A 20,797-nucleotide genomic window follows, 5' to 3' on the forward strand; every position below is an offset into this window, starting at 1 on the left:
CCTTTTAGGGTCGGGGGGGGGGGGGGAAGAGAGAGAGAGAGAGGTTAAACGAAGAGCTAATAGTGAAAGTTGGGGGCGAAGAGCTTCGTTGGACGAAGGCTTGAATAGTGTGGAGGATCGTTAGTAGTCAACAAAGAGAACAAATTCAAGCTTACTTCGGCGATGAATGTAATGAGGAGAGGAGGAGATAGACTCTGAAGAATTGGAGGTTTTGTTTTTAATAGTTTTTGTTTTTTAAGAGTGTTTTCTTTTTTAAAGATATGATAATTTAAACTTAAATCGTACATGTTAATCTATTTTTTTACTAGATGATGTGGACTATGCTACACTAGGATTTTATTTTAGCCATTTACCACGTTAGTAATTTTCATCCAAGAGATAAATGGCAGGGACTATGTTGACACGGTATTGAAAGGTTAGAGACCAAATTAACACAATTAAAAGTGTTTGGGGGCCTTTTTCGGTTGCTCGGCCACGTGTGGTCCTTTGGAGGGGTGACCTTGCCAGACCCGAGTTCGTTTGGAGAGTTGCGTTCGGAACTCAACATTGGGCCATGTGGTCCAACGGCTACCGGCGTACTTTTAAGCCTACAAATCCATTCAAGCTAAAGTCTAAGAATCACGATAATGGTTGAATAAATATGTAATATGTGTTTGATATAATAACTTTGATTAATAGTTGTAATAGTAGTTGGAATAAAGTAATATGTATTTAAATGTGAAGTAATCAAGTACTCAATGATGTATTTTTAAAGATATGGAAGCAAAATCACTTATCTTTGTATGGTTTGTAGCTCCAGCTGTACAGCTTCTGTGAGTTGATAATATTCCAGCAGAGTGACCCCAACGGTAGAAAGACAGTTTGCCATGATAACTTCAATATTGAAGGGGAAAAATGAGTGCAACTAGAGGGAGAGAGAGTATATCCAGCTGTGTGTAGGGGCTGGTTAAGCTTGCCCCTCTTATCATGCACTTAAATGAGTTTTCCCTTTGACAATGCTCTTTTAGTTGTTGTGAAGTTATGAATAGTGTTATCTTCCATGAGAAGGGCTTTTGTATGGAGTATTTGTGCCTTCTAAGAAAAAGGGCTTTATGTAAGATGGATTTATGTCTTCCATGAGAAGGGCTTTAATATGAGATCTTGGTGCCTTCTAGGAGGAGGGCTTTAGCATTAGAAGTTTATGCCTTCCATGAGAAGGGCTTTTAGAATGAGTGTTTGATATCTCTTGAGAAGTGTGGAAATGGTAAAAGATATAGATGTTTTGTGGGATGTAGTATTTGTAATATGTATGATATAGGGAAGTATGAGAGATATAGAGGTTAAAAATAGTAAAAATATGAGATTATAACTGCTGGGGAAGTTGTAGAGATTGCTTTCCAAGAGGAAATATTTTGTAAGAGAAGAGTATGGAGCTGTGTTTAGATATTAGGAGATAGGAGTAGTAAGATAGGTGTATTTTCTGAATATGGAGAGTGAGAGAATAACAGAGTAATGGTGTTGTAGTGTGTCTAGCAATGCTGTTGGGATTTTCTGCTGGGATCTTCTGCTAGAGGATGTTGAGATTGCTTTCCAAGAGGAAAGATTTTGTAAGAGAAGAGTATAGAGATGTGTTTAGGTATTTGGAGATAGAAGCAGTAAGATATGTGTATTTTCTGAATATAGAGAGTGAGAGAATGAGTATAAGAGAGTAATGATGTTGTGGTGTGTTTAGCAATGTTGCTGGGATTTACTGCTAGAATTTTCTACCGGAGGATGGATGAGGACTTATGAAGGCATTTATGAGCTAAGGGCTGAAGAGTTTAGTTCCTCATTTAGAAACTAAAAACTCAGAAGCTCAGAATTATTGAGAGCTTAAGAAGATCATTAGAGGAAGAGGGAATAGATAAGTTCATGAGAGAGTTGTTCTTCCCTATTGGTTGTCATGAGGTGTTGATGAAGGATTCTGTTTATAACTGAGTTTAAGGGAGTATAATCTTAGCCAAAATCTGTCCCAAACTGCAACAAATCTTCAGAAAATCCATCCTAGGATTTGGTCAAAAATGGTATGTTTAGGTTTAAGGTGTTCTTGTTGTTTTGGGTAAGAGCTACTGGGGAAAGAGTAGCAGAAAAAGAAAGTATTTTAGTAAGAAAAAGATAGTTACTTAGTTGGTTTTAGTTCTTAGCCAAATAAGGGAAAATTAGTAATGTTAAGGCTGTTAGGTCAACTGTCACAGTTGTTTTGAAAAAGTTTCCCTAGCTGTCATAAGTCAGCTATTGCTTGGGGTAGAAGCAGATCAGGTTAGATGTCAAGCTACTGGGATGGATATTTCATGGATTTGGCTGAAAAATGGTAAGATCTCTTTCAAGGGTATCTTGTTATTTTGGGTACAGCAGATGGCTGCTGGGATTTCAGCTTTAAATGGCTAGCGATATCAGTTTCAGCCAAGTCTTAAGTGCTGAATATACTATCGAAGTTCTGCTGGAAAAGCTTCCTTTTTGGGTGTTTGTATTTTTGGTCCAAGGTTCTATTACAACACATTTTTAGTAAATAATAGAATGATTAGTTGATATTTAATGAAGCTTTAGAGATGTAGTTAAGGTCTCATTGTGTTGTGACTTAATCTTGGTGAGTAAGAAGAGCATTTAATGCTCTGTTCTAGTAGCTAGCAGAGGAATATCTGGTCTAACTATGGTAGACAGCAGCTGGGTATTATAGATATCATGAGTATTCTATATATTTAGAGATTAAAGATAGCCAATCAGATTAGGCCATGTGTTTGAGTTGGATTTTAGCTGAAAGAAGTAATGTAGTTTATGTAGAATAATATAATTAAGTTTTTAAATTTGTATAGGAACATCTGGGGATTGAATGAATAGTTATTTGTTCAACATTTAGATGGCTGGAGATATTGAGTGTTTGTCATATGATGAATATTAAGTTTTAGGAAAAGAGCAACGGGGAGTCTTATCATTTTAAGTGCTATGTGATAAGAGATGTTTACCATATGTTACCCACTACACACAGACTCGTTAGAGTTCAGGGAGTTGGAGAAGACACACCAAGCAACATGTTTCTTTTATCAATTTTAAACCGTTGGAGCTTTACTAAACATACCTCTTGACACTCCAAACCACGACTTTCAAAGTTTCCCCAAAGAGACACATAACTTTGGATCATAAGTCGAAGATGAGATGGCGTACCTCGGGTTTTGTTGTTATTTTTATGTAAATATGGGCTCTTGTTGGAGAAGCCGCTTTCCATGAGTGTAAGAGAGGTAATATGGGCCGTGAGCTTTGATTCATTGCTTAAGCCCGATCCATATGTTGATGTTAATGATATCATGGGTTATGATCCCAATTGATGAAAAGGAAATGTGGACCATGAATTCGCCTCTTGAAATAAGGATCTCACGGCCATGTGAGCCCAATCTGTGTAGTTGAATGAAATATGAGCTTATTTTGGGCTTTAAATAGATTTACCCAAAAAATCAATAATATGTGGATGTGGTATGAGTTGCCAATGAAGTAGTGCCATATGGGGCGAAAAAAGAGTCCTCAACAAAAAGTGAAGGACTAAATTGAAATCTAGTGCAAAGGATAATGACCAAATATGTAGTTTACCCTAAAATAAATATAACACTAACCTATTTTGCTCTCCTCTTCTATATATGTTCTCTTTCTAATCCTCTTTGTCTCTCTCTCAGTATCTTTTTCTCAATCACACAAACTCAACCCAAAACAACCCCTCCACTGCCCACCACCATTTTATTTATCATTTCTCTCTCTTCCTCTTTGTTATTATCTCTTCCTCTGAAACAAACCAAACAGAACAACATTTGGCAAACCTACACCTAAACTAGTAAGCAACCAACCACCACTGAGCAACCCACCACCGTCGAGCAACCCAAATGCACCACTTACTTCCAAAACTACCGATTCAAAATAAACTCAAACCACCCCCCCTCCCAAAAAAAAAAGAAAAAAACTTGCCACCGTACTCAAACCTAAAAGCTAAACAACCAACCGTGGCCACCACCATCACCGCAAACAAAACCATAAACCCCCAGCAACTCAAAACTCAAACAAGAGAGACCTGGCAGTAGCTTATTCAAACAAACCCTAATAGCAACCTAACCCACCAATTCAGCAACCGCCGACCACCGAAAGGAATCCTAGAAACACCAATTCAGGCCCATCCACTAATTCTGCCACTGATTTAAACCACACCCACCAATTTAAACCCATAAAGTCGCCACCATCGCTACCAAATAGAGCATGAATTTGGTCCAGTCAAGAGAGAAGAGAAGCAACAGAGAGAGAAGAGAGAGAGATAAGTAGTTGGGAGAAGAGAGAGGACTGGTTTGAGAGGGGGAAAGTCTAAGTTTGTTGAGAGAGAGAGAGAGAAGTGATGAGCGATGGAGAAGAATGAAAGAGGAGAGACTGAGAGAGGATATATTTTATTTTTATTTGGGAAAAGAGAGAATAAAATATTATAAAAAATGTTTACATCTTGAGCTATAGTGGATTGTATATATAAGAACCCATTGTTCACTGTTGCTAAAATATTTTAGTAATGACAACTCAGTTAAACCAGGTTGCCTAGGAATTTATAGATATTATGTAATAAGGTGTATTATATAAAAAGTAACAATTACTTCAAGTATTGTCTTTTAAAAAGAAAAGGAAATATATATATATATATATATATATATTTCTACAAGTAATTTTTTTTTTCTTTACAAATATGTCATTCTTTTATTTTTTGTGTTTTGATTAATATTTTTTTTAAGGTGATCCATATTCTTCTAACTTCTATTATAGTATGTTATGTTTGCCTAATATACAACTAAACTATATAAGTTTTAAATTTATTATTCAAATTTCTCATCTCGTAACTCTTTAAGGAATAAACAGATTATCATGATAATCAAAACTCATCAAAAAATTAAAATGTTTTCTTATCCAAAATTAAAATGAGACCATAGGAATAAAATATAGACTTTATAATAACTTATTACTCAAACAATGGGTATACACATTCTAATTAGTAGTCATGTAGATTTTGCTTTGATATAAACTCAAATTCTTTCCAAAAGAAACCAAGTATTAATCCAAACCAAAATCCAACCAAAGTTATAAGAGGGAGTTGAGATGGGAAATTTATAAAGCACAACATAAAAACACTTATTAAAATTAAATAAAAAAAAAACCTTCAACCTAAATTAGAGTTATAAGAAAGAACAAAAATCCACCTAGAGAGAGAGAGAGAGAGAGAGAATACTCACAGTTTTTGTGTGGAAAAAAGACGAACTGAATGGAAGAAATTATATCAAATTTATACAAAATAAGATGGGGGAGAAGAAAGTCAAAATATAAGATTGAAAAAAGGATGAAGGAAGTTCAATGGTAAAGTAAAGAGTAATAGAAAGATAATGAGGTAAAGAGGAAAAAGAAAGGTTGGAGAAGTTAAGTATAACAGTAGATGTGAAATAATAGAGAGAAAAAGAGTTTTTTTTTTTTTTTTTGTGAGAATAAGGATAATAAAAGTTTAAAAAGAGAAAGAAGAAATTGAAAATAAGTAGCGAAATTTATAGCATACATTAATATATATATATATATATATATATATATATATATATATATATATATATATTAAAAAGGAAGGAAATAAAATGATGACATGGTTGACGATTTGGCTTAACAGGACTGTAGCAACAATATATAGAAGTGATATCATGCCCCACAAGTGAGTTGCCAAGTGTTCCGTAGGAGGGCAGTGTACCACAAGATCGAGTTGGAGCCTGAAGCCAAACCCCCTTATGCTTAGACTGGGCTTGGGTTTAGAAGATGCCCCCCCTTGTTAGGATGTGTGCCCTTAAATCCTATTGTATGATACTATCTATTTTATTATGTATGACTTAATGTTGTGTTTAATAAAGTTGTTTTATTATTATCTAAAAATAATGGTAACATGAATATTGGGACATTATCATATAGTCCATAAGATGCATTGTATGTGATTTATGTGATTTAGTCACAGAAGATGTAAATCACAAGTTCCTTGTAAACTCAAAATGTAGTTCGTAGTCGGTAATGAAAATTTGACATTTCATCTGCGAAGACTATAACATATCAACTAAGATGATTTATCTTGATCATGGAAATTGAGATTTTTAGTTGGTATGTTGATATGTTTTAAGAGTTAAAAAATATTGAACTGGACCGTATGAGATTTATTATTCTTCCAACGACTGTCATAGGAATAATAAACTCACGACTTATATTTGCATAAACCCTTAATCCTAAGAGAATAATGGACTTGATCATGAGGTGTAGGTTGCTTTGATATATCAGGAGTGAGATCTAGAGTAACGGTCAAAATCTCAGTATGTTGAGCAACCACATTTAGTGTTGATGGAACATATATTCTCAAAATAGAATTCATAGTCTCTTAACGGAAATACAAAATATTCCCTTGAGATAAGTTTAATGGGATTGTTATTCAGAGAGTTAGGCCTAACCACTTTAGTAAGGAGTTACTAAAGTGTGTGTGTGTGTGTATATATATATATATATATATATATATATATATATATATATTTATGGAATTGGATTTCATAAATATATATAATGAATAACTTTAAATGATTAAACCAGGTACTCAAGGAATTAAGATGTAGTAATCTACAAAGTGATAGCCTTCTTTTATGACTTTGTATTACTACGAATATTTTATGAAGGGGTTGCATGTACAATAAAGTCTTGGGATATAATTTATAGATAAGGCCTAGAGTGCAACTATATTTATATAGTGGTATTAAATATAGTTAATGGTAACTTTGGACTTGTCAAAAGTTGACAGAAAAGCCCAAGGCCCATTGGAGCTAGTGTCTTATTGGTCCCTTTCGGTCCCACTCCAAGCCATACACTCAAGCCCAATTGGAAAGACCCAAAAGGCCAGCCCAATTAGATAATCAGTTAGACACAAAGGAAGAAACATACAGAATTTTCGGTAGAGAATTAAGTGAGAACACTATTGCGAAGTGGTGCATGTTAGTGTTAGACACTTTGACATTTCTCCATTTTGAACTGATTGAGAGACCACACATCTTAGACGTTAGTGGAATTAGAGTAAAGATTGAAAGTGTTCCCAAGCGATTTTGATCTTCGATTTTGAAATTCACTGCTCCAAGGTACACTCTCTTGTTCTCAAATTCTGAAACTTACATAATGCATGTTAACTTTTATAAATGAAGTAAATCCGTTATTTTTTCGCTCCACACTGGCAAATTTCCTTCACCCCCATCTAGCATCTATTAGTTAAGAAGATTGGTTGAGCTCAGGAAAAAAGTTTAGGAACTCATTGAGGCCTATTTATATTCCAGCCTCCAATGCAGTTTTATCCTATTTTGCTAGGGAAAAGTGTAGGGAGCCCTTATTTTATTTATTCCAGAAGAAGTGGTAGCCTTGTGCATTGATTATCGAGCGCAAAACAAGGTAACCTAACCATCAAGAATAGGTATCCACTTTGATTGCAGACTTCTTTGCCCCAATCAATAAGCGTGAGATACTTCTCGAAGTTGGATCTACAGTCGGGCTACTACCAAGTGCATATCGTGGAAGGAGACAAGCCAAAGACGACCTGTGTGACAAGCAAGCAACCTTACTAATAAAGGGGTGTTTGATTTGGTTATGCCGTTTGGACTCACCAATGCTCCCGCCATGTTATGCACCCTCCATAATGAGCTATTCCATCCGTACATAGACAATTGGTGGTATACATTGATCGTGGGCTATAGCTATTCATTAAACAACCACGTTAGCCACCTCCGGATTGTTTTTAAAATATTAAAGGAAGAATCACCATATTATATATATATATATATATATATATATATATATATATATATATATATATTAACAATTACAACTCAAAGTTGGATTAATATTGTTGATTCACATGCACTTGAAATAGTGTTAATTGTGTTGATGTCTTTGTAGTTGGGAAAATTGAATGCTTTGATATAGCCGATATTATTGTTGACAGGTCTTTTGATAGTTCACAAGATAGTGAATATTCTGAATGCTTCAAATGCCCTTTAAAAATTGTAATTCTTTTGTTTCTTTGGTGTAGAGCTTCTATAAGGATCTAGCAACTCCAACATGTAAATGGTCTTAACACTCTCAGTACTATCAAGTTTGCAACTCAGTGGTTTACCAATTATTATTATTATTGAAAAGTTCAAATATGTTAACTTAAGTAAACATATATTGTTTCCTCAGAAGATGATATTGTATTATAATGAGTAATATTAAGAAAAATCCCACAAATCAACACGATGAAGTCCATCGAATATTTTCAAAAGGTTGGCCTCTCTTAGAAAAATTTCTAGCTCCATCACTGAATGTAGGTTATAACATCAAGTGAACCAAACACCTCATATTTGAGTACTAGCAACAAGAATGCATCATGAGGTTTCTCATGGGTTGAACGAGTGCTTTTCATTTGTTATTAGGACAGATACTTCTTATGGATCTTTTATATCCCCATGAACAAAGTGTGTTCATTAATTTTAAAAGATCAGGAGTAAAGGCAAGTGAGAAATGCTCCTTTGCCTAGTGTTGAATATGTTGCTTTGATAACCAAGTGAAGCACTCTAGAGTTTGGTGGATGAGTGCCAAAATTTGGTGTTGACATTATTTATAAATAAACATCCATAATCAGTTTTATAGATATTGCACACCAACGAGAGAAATTCACGAAATTTTCTAATTGTACTACTTGTAAAAAGGTACTTGTCGCTAAAAATCTTAACGAATTATTTTAGACATTTAGTAAAAGTCTCCAAGTTGTGAGCTATGACATTTTATTTTTAGGAGGACACAGTACATTTGAATCCAGTAAACAAGGTAAGCTAATATTTTATTTAAGGTAACATAAAATAACTTGGTGTTGCAATGTCTTCAACTCTTCTTATTGAACCTGTTCTTTTGACCTAAAAAAAAGAAAAAGATAGATGAAAACCTCCCGTTAAAACACATCAAGTATAATTAAGAAAACTTTTTTAAAGATTAAATGATAATTATCTCACAAGTTTAACCAATTAGGCGATAGGTTGGCATCGCGAGTAAGTGCTTGGCTCTTGGCATTGATAGCCCAAACTTCTCACTCATGTCCAAGTCATTAGGCAACATGCCATTAGGGAGCACCCAATCAAAACAATGCAGCAACTGAGCGAGAACATAAGTGACTGTTGTAAGCCCTAATTGTAATCCAGGGCAGCCTCTGCGACCGGATCCAAATGGGATAAGCTGGAAGTCACGTCCCTTGAGGTCTATATTACTATTTATGAACCTTTCAGGGTAAAATTCTTCCACATTATCTGACCATACATTAGGATCTCGTCCAATAGCCCAAGAATTTATTATTACTCGTGACTTCTTGGGTATGTAATATCCACTAATCTCAATGTCCTCCATGGATTCACGTGGAATTAGAAATGGTGCAACAGGATGTAGTCTGAAGCTTTCCTTAATCACCATACTCAAGTAAGTTAAATTTGCTAAATCTGTTTCCTCCACCATCCTATTCATTCCAATTACACGTTCTAGCTCATCCTGTACATGTTTCATTACCCGTGGATGCCTCAAGAGTTCAGAAATGGTCCATTCAATGCTAAAAGCTGAAGTGTCATATGTAGCCGTAATCATGTCTATAATGATTGCCTTGATAACTCTTCGATCAATTTTACATGAATTCTCATCATGGGGATTCATGGGTTGATTCATCAAAGAAAGTAACATGTCTATAAAGTCCTTTTCACAACTTTGTGCACCACTAGGAATTTGTTCATGCTCGTGGATAATGTTCTCCAATACTACATCAAGAGTCTTGCCAGTTTTCTTAATGCGCGATGTCAATCCCTGAGGGCAATGAATGGTTAGAAGACTAAGTAAACAATACCATTTCTCAAAACGTGAATCGTTGAGGCAAACGCCGCAAACATCTTTGTCTAAAGGATAGAAAGTGTTATAATGTCACCAATTTTGCTAAAAACAAACCTAACAAACTGATGTGGTAATTATTGATTTTAAACATTTTATTGATGAGATAATTATTAATTTCCGATTATCTTAAAATTTTTTAAATGTGGAGGATAAAAAGACAAGATGTAATTTAAAAGTGAATTTATTGAAATTTGCATCTAATAAAAAAGTAACTTGAGCCATGCATCCAATAATAAAATTCGCATCCAAAAGTAATTTATTGAAATTACTTTAAAATTACACATGGTGTTACTTGAGCCATCCTCTCTCTCTCCATATATATATATAGAGGAGAGATTTTTTCTTATAATTGAATGATACCAGAGGGTTAAAAATAATTTTATTTTTTGAGAACCCAAAAATAAAAAGGTTTTAAGTGGAAATAAAAAGTTCGTTTATTTATAGATTTTAATTAGATAAGCTTCTTAAGGTTAAAATTATATATAAAGTGTAAGTTGAAGTAATATTACACCACTTAATAATTTTTTATTAGATGAAAACTTTGATACATCTACCATTTGATTACATTTATTATACTTATACATTTCCTGCTAAAAAAATTCTAGATTATTAAGGATTAATAACTATGCCTTCTATCAAAGGATTAAATTTCATTTTTGTATGTTACATATACATACAATATGATTTTATAGATATATAACACTTATTGGTACAAAATACACCACTTAATAAATTTTTATAAAATTCATAATTTAAAAATCTCACTGTTAAATTACATGTTTCTTTATATTTTTATCATATATATCATGTCCATCAAAGATTATTTAGGGTAAAACAAAGATGTAACTAACATTTTTTTAAGTTGCTAAATATCTTTTTCATCACTTACAATCAGCCACATTAAAATTGTGACATAAAAATTATATCTTAAAATTTTTCTTCCATAACACTACTTACTAAGGTGGCATATAGAGTGCGCATGGGAGGGCCAAGGAACAAAATTCTCCTGCAATAACTATTGTCATAACTCAAACATGAACGAAAAATATGCTCATCTTTTAAAACGGTAGGGTCATAATAGATTTTTTATTTTTCCAAGAATAATCATTTACTCCATATGTTCATGCATGGCACAACAGCTAAAAACTTGTGGATGGGCCCAAAATTATTGAAGATGTTGGGATACATGCGTTGCAGAGAAAGTATTATGAGATACTATTAAGCTTGTTTTGGGCTGTGGTGGGCCATAATATATAATCTTTTTTATTTTATTTTGATTTCCGACATACTAATAACTTAGTTTATTGTAAAAGTATTATGGGATATATTGTTTTTTATTTTTATTTTTTATTTATGATAGAAATTTTATTCTAATTTAATCTAAGTATATGTGTTTGTTTTATAAAAAAAAGTTTGTGTGAAACTTCCACCCCATCTATAAGAATTTTGCACTTATAAAATAACTTACACTAAAAGTGTTCGATTGTTTATAAGATATATTATGATCATAGAAAATCTCACATGCTATTAATTGCAAATATTGTCTGCCAATGAGGAGTAGGATGTGGGAGAAGATTAGCTAATTAATCATCAATAAGGAACAAATAAAATAAGTAGTAGTAAGAGAAGCGCCGAGGGAGAGATTAAAACAAGAAAATACTAGAAGGAAGAAGGAAATTATAAATAGTAGTAAAAGATGTGTTAAAACCACATATCTTACGATTTATTAATTTAGTTAATTAAAACTCACAATTAAACAACTCATAGGGATTAAAAATTTGTATAAATATAATTCACTACTTAATTGTATGACTTTCATGGACTTTCCACTTTGAAATTTGGCTTTTACTGTGAAGTTTTAACCGCTACTGAGACACTTATTTGCCAACAACATTACTATGTGGACGAAGAAATAGGCATGAAATGTAAAAGAAAAATCGACTGTTTTTAGATTCTCCAAAAAAATATTAAAAAATAAATAAATAAAAAAAGTTAAATCAATGGCTAAGTTTATCAAAGGGTGAATAAAGTTGAAAAGATAAAAACATTGAAATATACCTGCAGATCAAATGCCCCAAGGTAAGGAACATAATCTGCTAGATTGAAAGCCCCCATCAAGTTCAAGGTCTCCGCAACAAGTGACTTCAAGTCAAATCTATCATAATGACTTCGACCAAATACCATTCTACGTGTTGATTCCTCAATGAGTTTGCCCACCTTCTCACTAAGGTCCACAACCTCATGTGCTACCGCAGCTTTTTTCAGTGACTGTACCATTGATCCTACCAGCTCCTTCCTCATAGGTCCAAATGACTCTATTTTTGAAGCACTCAGAAGCTGCGACGCAATGAGTTTCTTAAGGCTGCGCCAATATGGACCATACTCGGAGAAAGCAATACCTTTGGACATACCAATGATCATGGAGGCTTGGAATATAGGTCGGCTGGCAAAAACGGCGTCATGGGTCTTTAAAAATAGCTCAGCAGTTTGGGAAGATGAGACTACAATGGTTGGGACATGGCCAAGCCGCAATGACATGATGGGTCCGTATTTTTTGGCTAAGTTTTCGAGAGCACGATGTGGGAGGCTACCCAACATGTAAAAATTACCAATAATGGGTAAAGACCGAGGACCCGGTGGGAGTACTAGTTTACGTCCTTTTTTGGGCATCAATGTCCAGATGATGGATCCAAGGAGTAGCAGGAAAATGGCTAATGTTAGTGGAGACATTTTGGAGATTGAGTTGGCTGAGGAAGAAAGGCTGCTAGAATGTTGGAGATTGGAAGGTTTTTTTTTTGCTGAGTTGGAGATTGTAAGGGGTTGGGGATTATATATAAACTTTTGAGAGTGGAAAATACAAACTGTGATAAGATGATATCACTTTTTAGTTTCCATTCAAACTAATTTCGAAAGAAAACTCTTTAAATTGCGTTTTTTTTTTTTAGAATGTAAATTTTAAAAAATTATTTGTTAGATTGCATTTTTTTTATAATATTCTTTATTCTTATAAAATTTTAAAAAATTCAAATATTTATTGCTAAGTTTAAATTTTAAATATTAGTGATTTAAAATTATGCATGAAAAATAATTTTATTGATTGAATATTAATTAATATTTAATTTTAATAAAATTTGACAAATATATTAAAAATATATAATATAATAATTAAATTTTCAGAATTCACAATTAATAAAATAAATAAATAAAAAAGTACAAAAACAGTTTAAAGAGCACATTTTTAAAATAGTTTAGTGATAAATTTTGTCTCACATTTTTTTAACACAAGATTTTGAAATGAGATTGGAATGATAAACGTGTAAGGTTTAATCAATAATGGGAAGTTCCCACTAGTCGCACACCGACAACGTCAAGTAAAAACTGACTCGGACTGCCACTACGTCTTATCGCCAAAAGTATGTGGACCTCACCTGTTGGGAAGGATCGGATACTCCTCAGAAAATTTAAAAATAAATAGATGCAATCTGAACACGTGTCAATGTCGTGCACAAAAATCACAGGTGACTGGACATTAAAGATACGTCTATCCTTTGACGAATAGTATTGGCTTGAGTTTCTTTCCTGGTAAATTATTGGCTGAGTTTTGTAACTAACATATATAGGAGGATGTATGTAAGAACAATTGTCTGCAAACTTTTACGGTGGTGGCCAAAAATTGAGTTTTTTGTTATTATAGGCACTGTTGCAAGTTATTTAGGAGAATAAAGAGAGAGAATGAATTTCGACAATAGTGTTGCCAAAATTCTAACAAAAGTAGGAGAGAGAAAAAGTAAAAGTAAGAGAGAAATTTTGGAATTTCGGCAACACTGTTACCGAAATTCCTTCTACTCCAGGCCCTGCCCGAGTGAGTGAGTGATGCGTGCCCAAAGCAAAAAAAAAAAAAAAAAAAGTTTTGTGGCAATCTCATTGCTAAAAAATGGAGGGAAAAAGTTTATTAAAAAAAAAAAAAAAGAATTCTGGCAATGGTATTGCCGAAATAGGGGGAAAAGAGAAAAAAAAAAAATGGCAATGGTATTGCCGAAATAGTGGGGAAAAGAGAAAAAACTTACATTAACCCAAAACTTACAATCCTTAATTGTGGATGCTGAACCAAAACAGAAGAAAAACTAAACAATCAGAAGAGATGAAAAGTAGAAGTGTAAATTTGTGAGGAAATTTCAGCAAGGCACTTGCTTTTATTAGAAGAGGTGAAATAAAAAGACAAAAAATCACTTATCACGAGGAGGCCATAAAAAGTAAAAGGACAAGAATCTCTGAAGGAGGACATAAAAAGTAAAAAAAAATAAGAATCTATGAAGATGATTTTACATAAAAAGTAAAAAGAATAAGAATCTCTGAAGATGGTTGATTGACTCTCACAAGTACTTTTACAATATGAAATGAAAGAACGTGACATATACACAAACCAGGTCAAAAAAACTACTAAAAGATAAAAATATGTTTACTATATATTTTTTTTATTTGGACAATATTTTCACAACAAATTATAAGTGGCAAGTTGTTAGTAGTTATTATTGTTCGGGCAAAAAAATATCTTAGCGTTAGGTTCAAATTTGAACCAGCAATAATTAACCACCTATGATTTGTTGTAAAAATATTGTAAAAATAAAAATGTTGTGGATGTACTTTTTTTTCCTTCTATTTCCGCAAAACCACTGCAAAGAATCTCTGCAAAAATCTTAGTTATTTATTTATTTATTTACAGTACACATCAATCATTTTTTTTTTCTATAACTTTTTATCATGTACTTTTTAGAATTTATGTATTTTTTTTAGAATCTATGTACTTTTTTAGAATAAGAATAAAAAACTCAGTGTACGAATAAGAATCAAACACTCAGTGTACTTGAGTTTGTTTTAGATGGTTTTTCCTCTATTTCGGCAATTCCATTGCCACATTTGGTTTTCCTTTTTTTACTTTTTTTTTTTTCCATTATCAGCAATGGCATTGCCACAATTAATTTCCTCCTCTATTTTGGCAATACCATTGCCACAATTCTTTTTTTTTTCTTTTCTTTTTCCCCTTATTTCGGCAATACCATTGCTGAAATTTTTTTTTTTTTCTTTTTCCCCCCTATTTCGGCAATACCATTGCCAATTTTTTTTTTCTCTCTTTTTCCCCTATTTCAACAATACCATTGCCATTTTTTTTTCTCTTTTCCCCCCTATTTCGGCAATACCATTGCCAATTTTTTTTTTTCTCTTTTCCCCCTATTTCAGCAATACCATTGCCAATTTTTCCCTCTTTTTCCCCCCTATTTCGGAAATTCCATTGCCAAAATTCTTTTTCTTTTTTTTTTTCTCTTTTCCCTCCTATTTCGGCAATACCATTGCCAAAATTCTTTCTTTTTTTTTTAACTTTTTCCCTCCATTTTCGGCAATGGGATTGCCACAGAACTTTTTTTTTTTTTTTTTTGCTTCGGGCACTCACATTGGGCACGCACTCACTCACTCACTCGAGCAGGGGTTAGGGCAGAAGGAATTTCGATAACAATGTTGCCGAAATTCCAAAATTTCTCTCTCTTACTTTTTCTCTCTCCTACTTTTGTTAGAATTTCGACAACACTGTTGCCGAAATTCACTCTCTCTCCTCATTCCCCTAGATAACTTGGAACAGTGCCTATAACAACAAAAAAACTCTATTTTTTGCAATATTTAATCAAAGAACTCGGCCAATCAGTCGAGTAAAAGGAGGAAATAAAAAATCTATAAAAAAAAAAATTGCAATCATTGTACTCTATTTCAATCATTTTACACATGTACACTCTCTCTCCGTGGAAAAAATTAATTATTGCCAAAAAAAAAAAACGAATGCAATCTACAGATAACAGATCTACCCATCAACACAAGATATTTGTAATTCTTTGACATAAAGAAAAAAAAATTTTCATTATGAGGAAAGTAAAATGAAGAAATTTCGTAGTATTGCGCTACTTGGCATTATCATAGATCATGGATAATAAGTTCTTGTTCTTATATATGAATAATGTTATATACCAAAAAAAAAATTTGACAATTATTTTAGTAGCGGTTGAATTGATAAGTTTTCACATTTATCTAAGTTTAAACTTATTATTGATATTACTTCTTTTTATTTGTAACTAATAATTAGTCGCACGGGTAAGTATTGTTAGAAAATTTAGACCCCAATAAATAGAATTAACAAGTTTTAAATCCAAGTTGTTAATTAAATTTATTATGAGTAAAACTTGTTAAAACAAACAAATATAAATATCATGTCAATATCATGCACAGCAGAATAATAAATAAGACAAGATATAATGACCTAGGAAAACCAATAAAACAAACTAGTTTCATAGTAAAAAAACCTGGAGGGAAATCTTTCCGAAAAGCAATTCACTATAGTAAAGAGAAGTTTCAGATCTAGTACAAAAATTTTGTCCTTAGACTCTACAATCCCCGTAGATGAACTTACAGCAAAAACCTTTTACCGCGTTAGAACCTCTAAACTCTTCAATATATGAACACCACCCTTTTGCACGGATCCTAGTACGTGACTAATCAATGATGTAAGGATCCTAGTATGTGACTAACTCCAGCAATTTGAAGATGTTGTTAGCTGCAAAGTTCTTCATTTTATCAATAATGAAAATCAAGAAGTACTTGGTTACAAAACCCTAAGGCGCAAAAAACGCAGTAACTTTTTGCAAAGATAATAAGGCACTAGATCACATTTTGCATGTATTCTCCTTATGTGACGGCCTTTAAAATAAGTCTTATATATGTCTAGGGTTGTGAGAAAAGAAACCCTACACAAATATATAAGCATGGGCTAAAAATTAGATCTAGAAACTCTGATTTCGCAAGTCTCGATGGATTCAGCTTCTGTCGAGTTTCTATCGAACTTCAACATTAAATCTCGATAGAAAGGATTTTGTTGAGATATCTGTCGAACTTTAATGAAGAGCTCTTCTTCACTTGTTTCTTGGTCAAACATCAAATGGCTTTAACACTTGACGTGAACAACATGTTTCTTGAAGTCTTAAATCCATCCTAGATCTTTCCAATTACAAGTAAAGTGTATTTTCTCAAAGGATTAGCCAATTACATAAAATATGTCCCTAATAAATATCAATTTTTAACAAACAAAGCTCACAATCATTGCAATTAGGAGACTAGTAACCAACAAATACAGTCTGACATTTATCTAGCAAGCTAATGATTTTTGCTAAAATCTTTGGGAGTGGGAGGGGGAGGGGGGGGGGGGGATTAGGGCCGGCCCTAAACATTTTGGGGTCTTAGGCGAGAACTAAAATGGGGCATTTTTTTTTTTGTTTATGTATTAATTAAATTAATATTTATTTAATATTTTTATATTATAATATATTTCATTTAAAATATATTTTTCTTGCATTTTGAGATACAAATTGGCTAATTAAATTTTTATAATCAAGTTCTTTTAACATCTCATTTTCGATGATAGTATAGTTAATCCACTTAATCTTTCTTGAGACATGATTCTATTAATTTTAATTTTGAAAAACTTCTTTCTGCAGAAGCAATTGTAACAGGTATTGTTAGTAAAATTCTATAAGCAATGCATGTATTTGGAAATGAATCTAACCTTTTTATATAATTTAGTATGTCAATTGGAGTATATTCTTTTATTTGTAAAATTTCTTTTTAAACTTCTAACTCTGAAAATAAATCTAAACTATCAATATCATAATAAACATCATATTTGAGAAAAAGATTCAAGTTTAAGACAGTATTTTTGCAAACTATCATCATCTAGCTGAGAGAGAGGGCAGAGAGCAAGAGTGAGAGAGAGAAAAGGTACGAGTAAATTTTAAGGATTTGATATTTTTTTTATTTGTTTTGATTTGAGATTGTTTTGTAGATAATTTTTTAGACCGGATTTGCATATTATCTAGTTGATTCTTGATTTGTTTAGAAGTTAATGATGATTTTTTTTTTTTGGAAAAATTGATTTTATTTAGACCAAAGAATTTTTGGGGCACTAATGTTTATAAAGATATTCTAGATTTTTTGTTCTATGGTTACAAGAATATATCAGATTTTTTGGAGTTTCATCTAAAACTATATATATATATATATGGGCAAATTACAATTTACGCACTTGTGGTTTGATCAAAATTTAAGTTGTCTACTTGTGGTTTAGAATTTGGCACTTTGCCCATGTAAGGTTTGCTATGTAAGGAGTCCGTTACCCACCTATGGACTTTCTCCATTACAAACTTAAAAAACATAACAAAATTTTAAAAAATAAGATCAAAAGGTGGCTTTTTAAAAAATTAGAAACTTGCTCAAGAACTTTGGAACACAAAAATTATCCAACTGAGCTCTTGCTAACACTGTCCACAAACAATCATACATATCTAAAACCCACTAATCTTGCATACAAATTAGAACAGCAACACAACAAAATTAGCCAAACACAAAGAATAATCACTAATGAGAGATAATAGATGGAAAATTGGATGAAATTAGTGAAGAACAATGAAACCTAAAATATGAAACCCCAACCCCACCTCTCTGTTCCTTCCTCCTTCAATTTTTTCTATCAACAAAACAACAAACCCACTACAAAGTTCCTAGTACTGTCCATTTTTTCAGTCAACAAACCCACTTAAAAAATCCAAGCTTTTTACATCATCTGGTCAAACGAAAAGAAAAATAAGAAGTGAAAGTGAGTTCTAAATTTACTTAGCAGATAGCAGTAGCATTGTGAACTGAACTACATTTATGGATGGCTTGGCTTTTGGCTGGTTAATGGGTTCTTCGCAGCTAGTGAATGTGAAGAATATTGAACTATATATTTCTGGTTTGGTGATGGGTGAGGGGTCTTGTGAGTTGTAAATGTGATGGGTATTCGTATATCTTTTAACTCTCTATGTTCCTCTTTCCCAAAAACAGATGAAAGAAAGATGAAATATCTTTGAAGATTTGAGCTACAATGTTGTGAACCGAACAACATCAGATTTTTTTTATTTTTTATTTTTTATGTGCGTGTTTTGTACCATAAATTATTATTCAAAATTAGAACGCCCAAATAGAACCCAAAAAATTCTAACTCGATCTTCACATAGCACATCTTCAACAACTCAAACCTTCATGTGCAACCGTTAAACCTTCAAATGCCAGATCGATGAAATAGAAATCATAGATAGAAAGGGAAAGCTTGGGATGCACGGACGCGGCACCGGAGGTGCCGCACCCGCGTCTGACACTGCGGGACACGACGACGCGCAAGGGACGCCGCCGCTCACGCGTCGGTGCGGCGTCCGGCCGTGTCGGCCACGTGTACTCATCTTTTTCCAGCCGACTCGCGCTGACGCGGGGTAGACTCGGTGCGATTCGCGCTGACTCCGGCAGAATCGCGCCGAATCGGGCCGTATCGGCCAATACTGGCGAAACCGCCGAAATTTCCGGTTCAGCCCGAAACGGCCGATTTAGGCCGAAATTCAAAAAAAAAAAAAAAGGGTGCGAAACGCACCGTATGAACTTAAATCTAACCCTACTTCAGCCAAATCAGCCCACTTCATTCTCACTTCACCAAAGCAAAAAACTTCAGCCGTGCTCTCTCCTCTCTGCCTCTCTGCCTCTCTGCTGTCTCTGTGTTCTCTGCCTCTTAGCGGTGTGCTCTGCCCTCCATCTCTGCCTTCACTCTTTGGTCTTTGTCTTCAAGCTTTAGCCCTTCACTCTCTACCTTCACTCTCTCTGTCTCCCCTGTTGCAGTGCCGAAAATCCAAGTCTTCATTCTTTCAATTTCTCTCAAGCAGTCTCAACTCTCTCTCACGCATTCTCAACTCAGGTATTGATATTAATAAAGCTTTCACTTTCAATCTTAGTTTGATTTGTGATTTGTGAATTTGTGAACGTGATTTGTGAATCTTAGTTTGTGAATCTGTGAACTTGTGAATTTCTCAAAGTATTCTCAACTCAGATTCTTAGTTTTATTTAGTTAATAGTTATTATTTGTGAATTTGTGAACTTGGTTTGATTTATTATTAATTTATTTAGTTAATAGTTATTAACTTGTTATTTGTGATTCTGTGATTTCTGAACTTGGTTTGATTTATTCTAAATTTATTTAGTTAATAGTTATTATTTGTAGGTTAAATTGAATCTATTGAATTTGCAATGGACGAAGTTACTAGCACAGAAACTTCACCTTCGTCTAATCAAGAAGTGCCAAATGATGAATCTTCTCTTTGGCAGTATGTGACTAAAGTAGAAAAACCAGCTGGTGCATCTGTTAAATCAGGGGGAAACACATACTTTAAGTGCAATTATTGTGGTGTAGTTTATATGGGATCTTATTCTAGGGTTAAGGCTCATTTATTAAAAATTCCTAATAAAGGAATTAAACCGTGCCCTAAGGTGACACCGAGTCATAGGCTGGAAATGCAGCAAATGCATGATCAAGTTGAGAATGATAAGTTAGAGAGAGAACGGAGAAGTCAAATTCCCTTACCCCCACCTCCCCCAGGCCGTGGGCCTATACCTATTTCCCAATTTCGGAGACATGAAAGGAGTGATAGTACAAATCCGATTGATGGTAAGAGGAGGAAGGTGGCTATGAATAATACTTTGGAGAAAGCATACCAGAATAATGCTAGACATGAGTTGGATAGTACAATTGCTAGGATGTTTTACACCGCTGGGCTTCCGTTTAACTTTGCAAGGAACCCATATTATCGTAATTCTTATGCATATGCTGCTACTCATAGCATTCCGAGTTATGTTCCTCCTGGATATAATGCTTTGAGAACAACACTTTTGCAAAAAGAAAAAGCTCATGTTGAAG

At 33.5% G+C, this 20,797-nt stretch overlaps 1 protein-coding gene across 1 annotated transcript; it reads right to left on the reverse strand.

Moving 5' to 3' along the window:
• Positions 1-8,750: 8,750 nt before the first annotated feature.
• On the reverse strand, positions 8,751-12,798 carry LOC142631009 (cytochrome P450 CYP736A12-like). Its single transcript, XM_075805068.1, has 3 exons — positions 12,046-12,798; positions 9,072-9,903; positions 8,751-8,975 (listed from the first exon to the last, which is right to left on the reverse strand). Exons 1-2 carry the CDS (start codon positions 12,715-12,717, stop codon positions 9,076-9,078), a joined length of 1,500 nt encoding a protein of 499 aa, XP_075661183.1. The 5' UTR covers positions 12,718-12,798; the 3' UTR covers positions 8,751-8,975; positions 9,072-9,075.
• Positions 12,799-20,797: the final 7,999 nt, after the last annotated feature.

The sequence above is a fragment of the Castanea sativa genome, chromosome 4 (assembly GCF_040712315.1).
Source record: "Castanea sativa cultivar Marrone di Chiusa Pesio chromosome 4, ASM4071231v1".
Classification (NCBI taxonomy): Eukaryota; Viridiplantae; Streptophyta; class Magnoliopsida; order Fagales; family Fagaceae; genus Castanea; species Castanea sativa.

Coding starts and splice junctions, on each gene's coding strand:
- LOC142631009 (XM_075805068.1), bottom strand. CDS start 12,717: ATGTCTCCACTAACATTAGCCATTTTCCTGCTACTCCTTGGATCCATC. Junction 9,904..12,045: donor TTGGGGCATTTGATCTGCAG/GTATATTTCAAT, acceptor CATTGCCCTCAG/GGATTGACATCGCGCATTAA.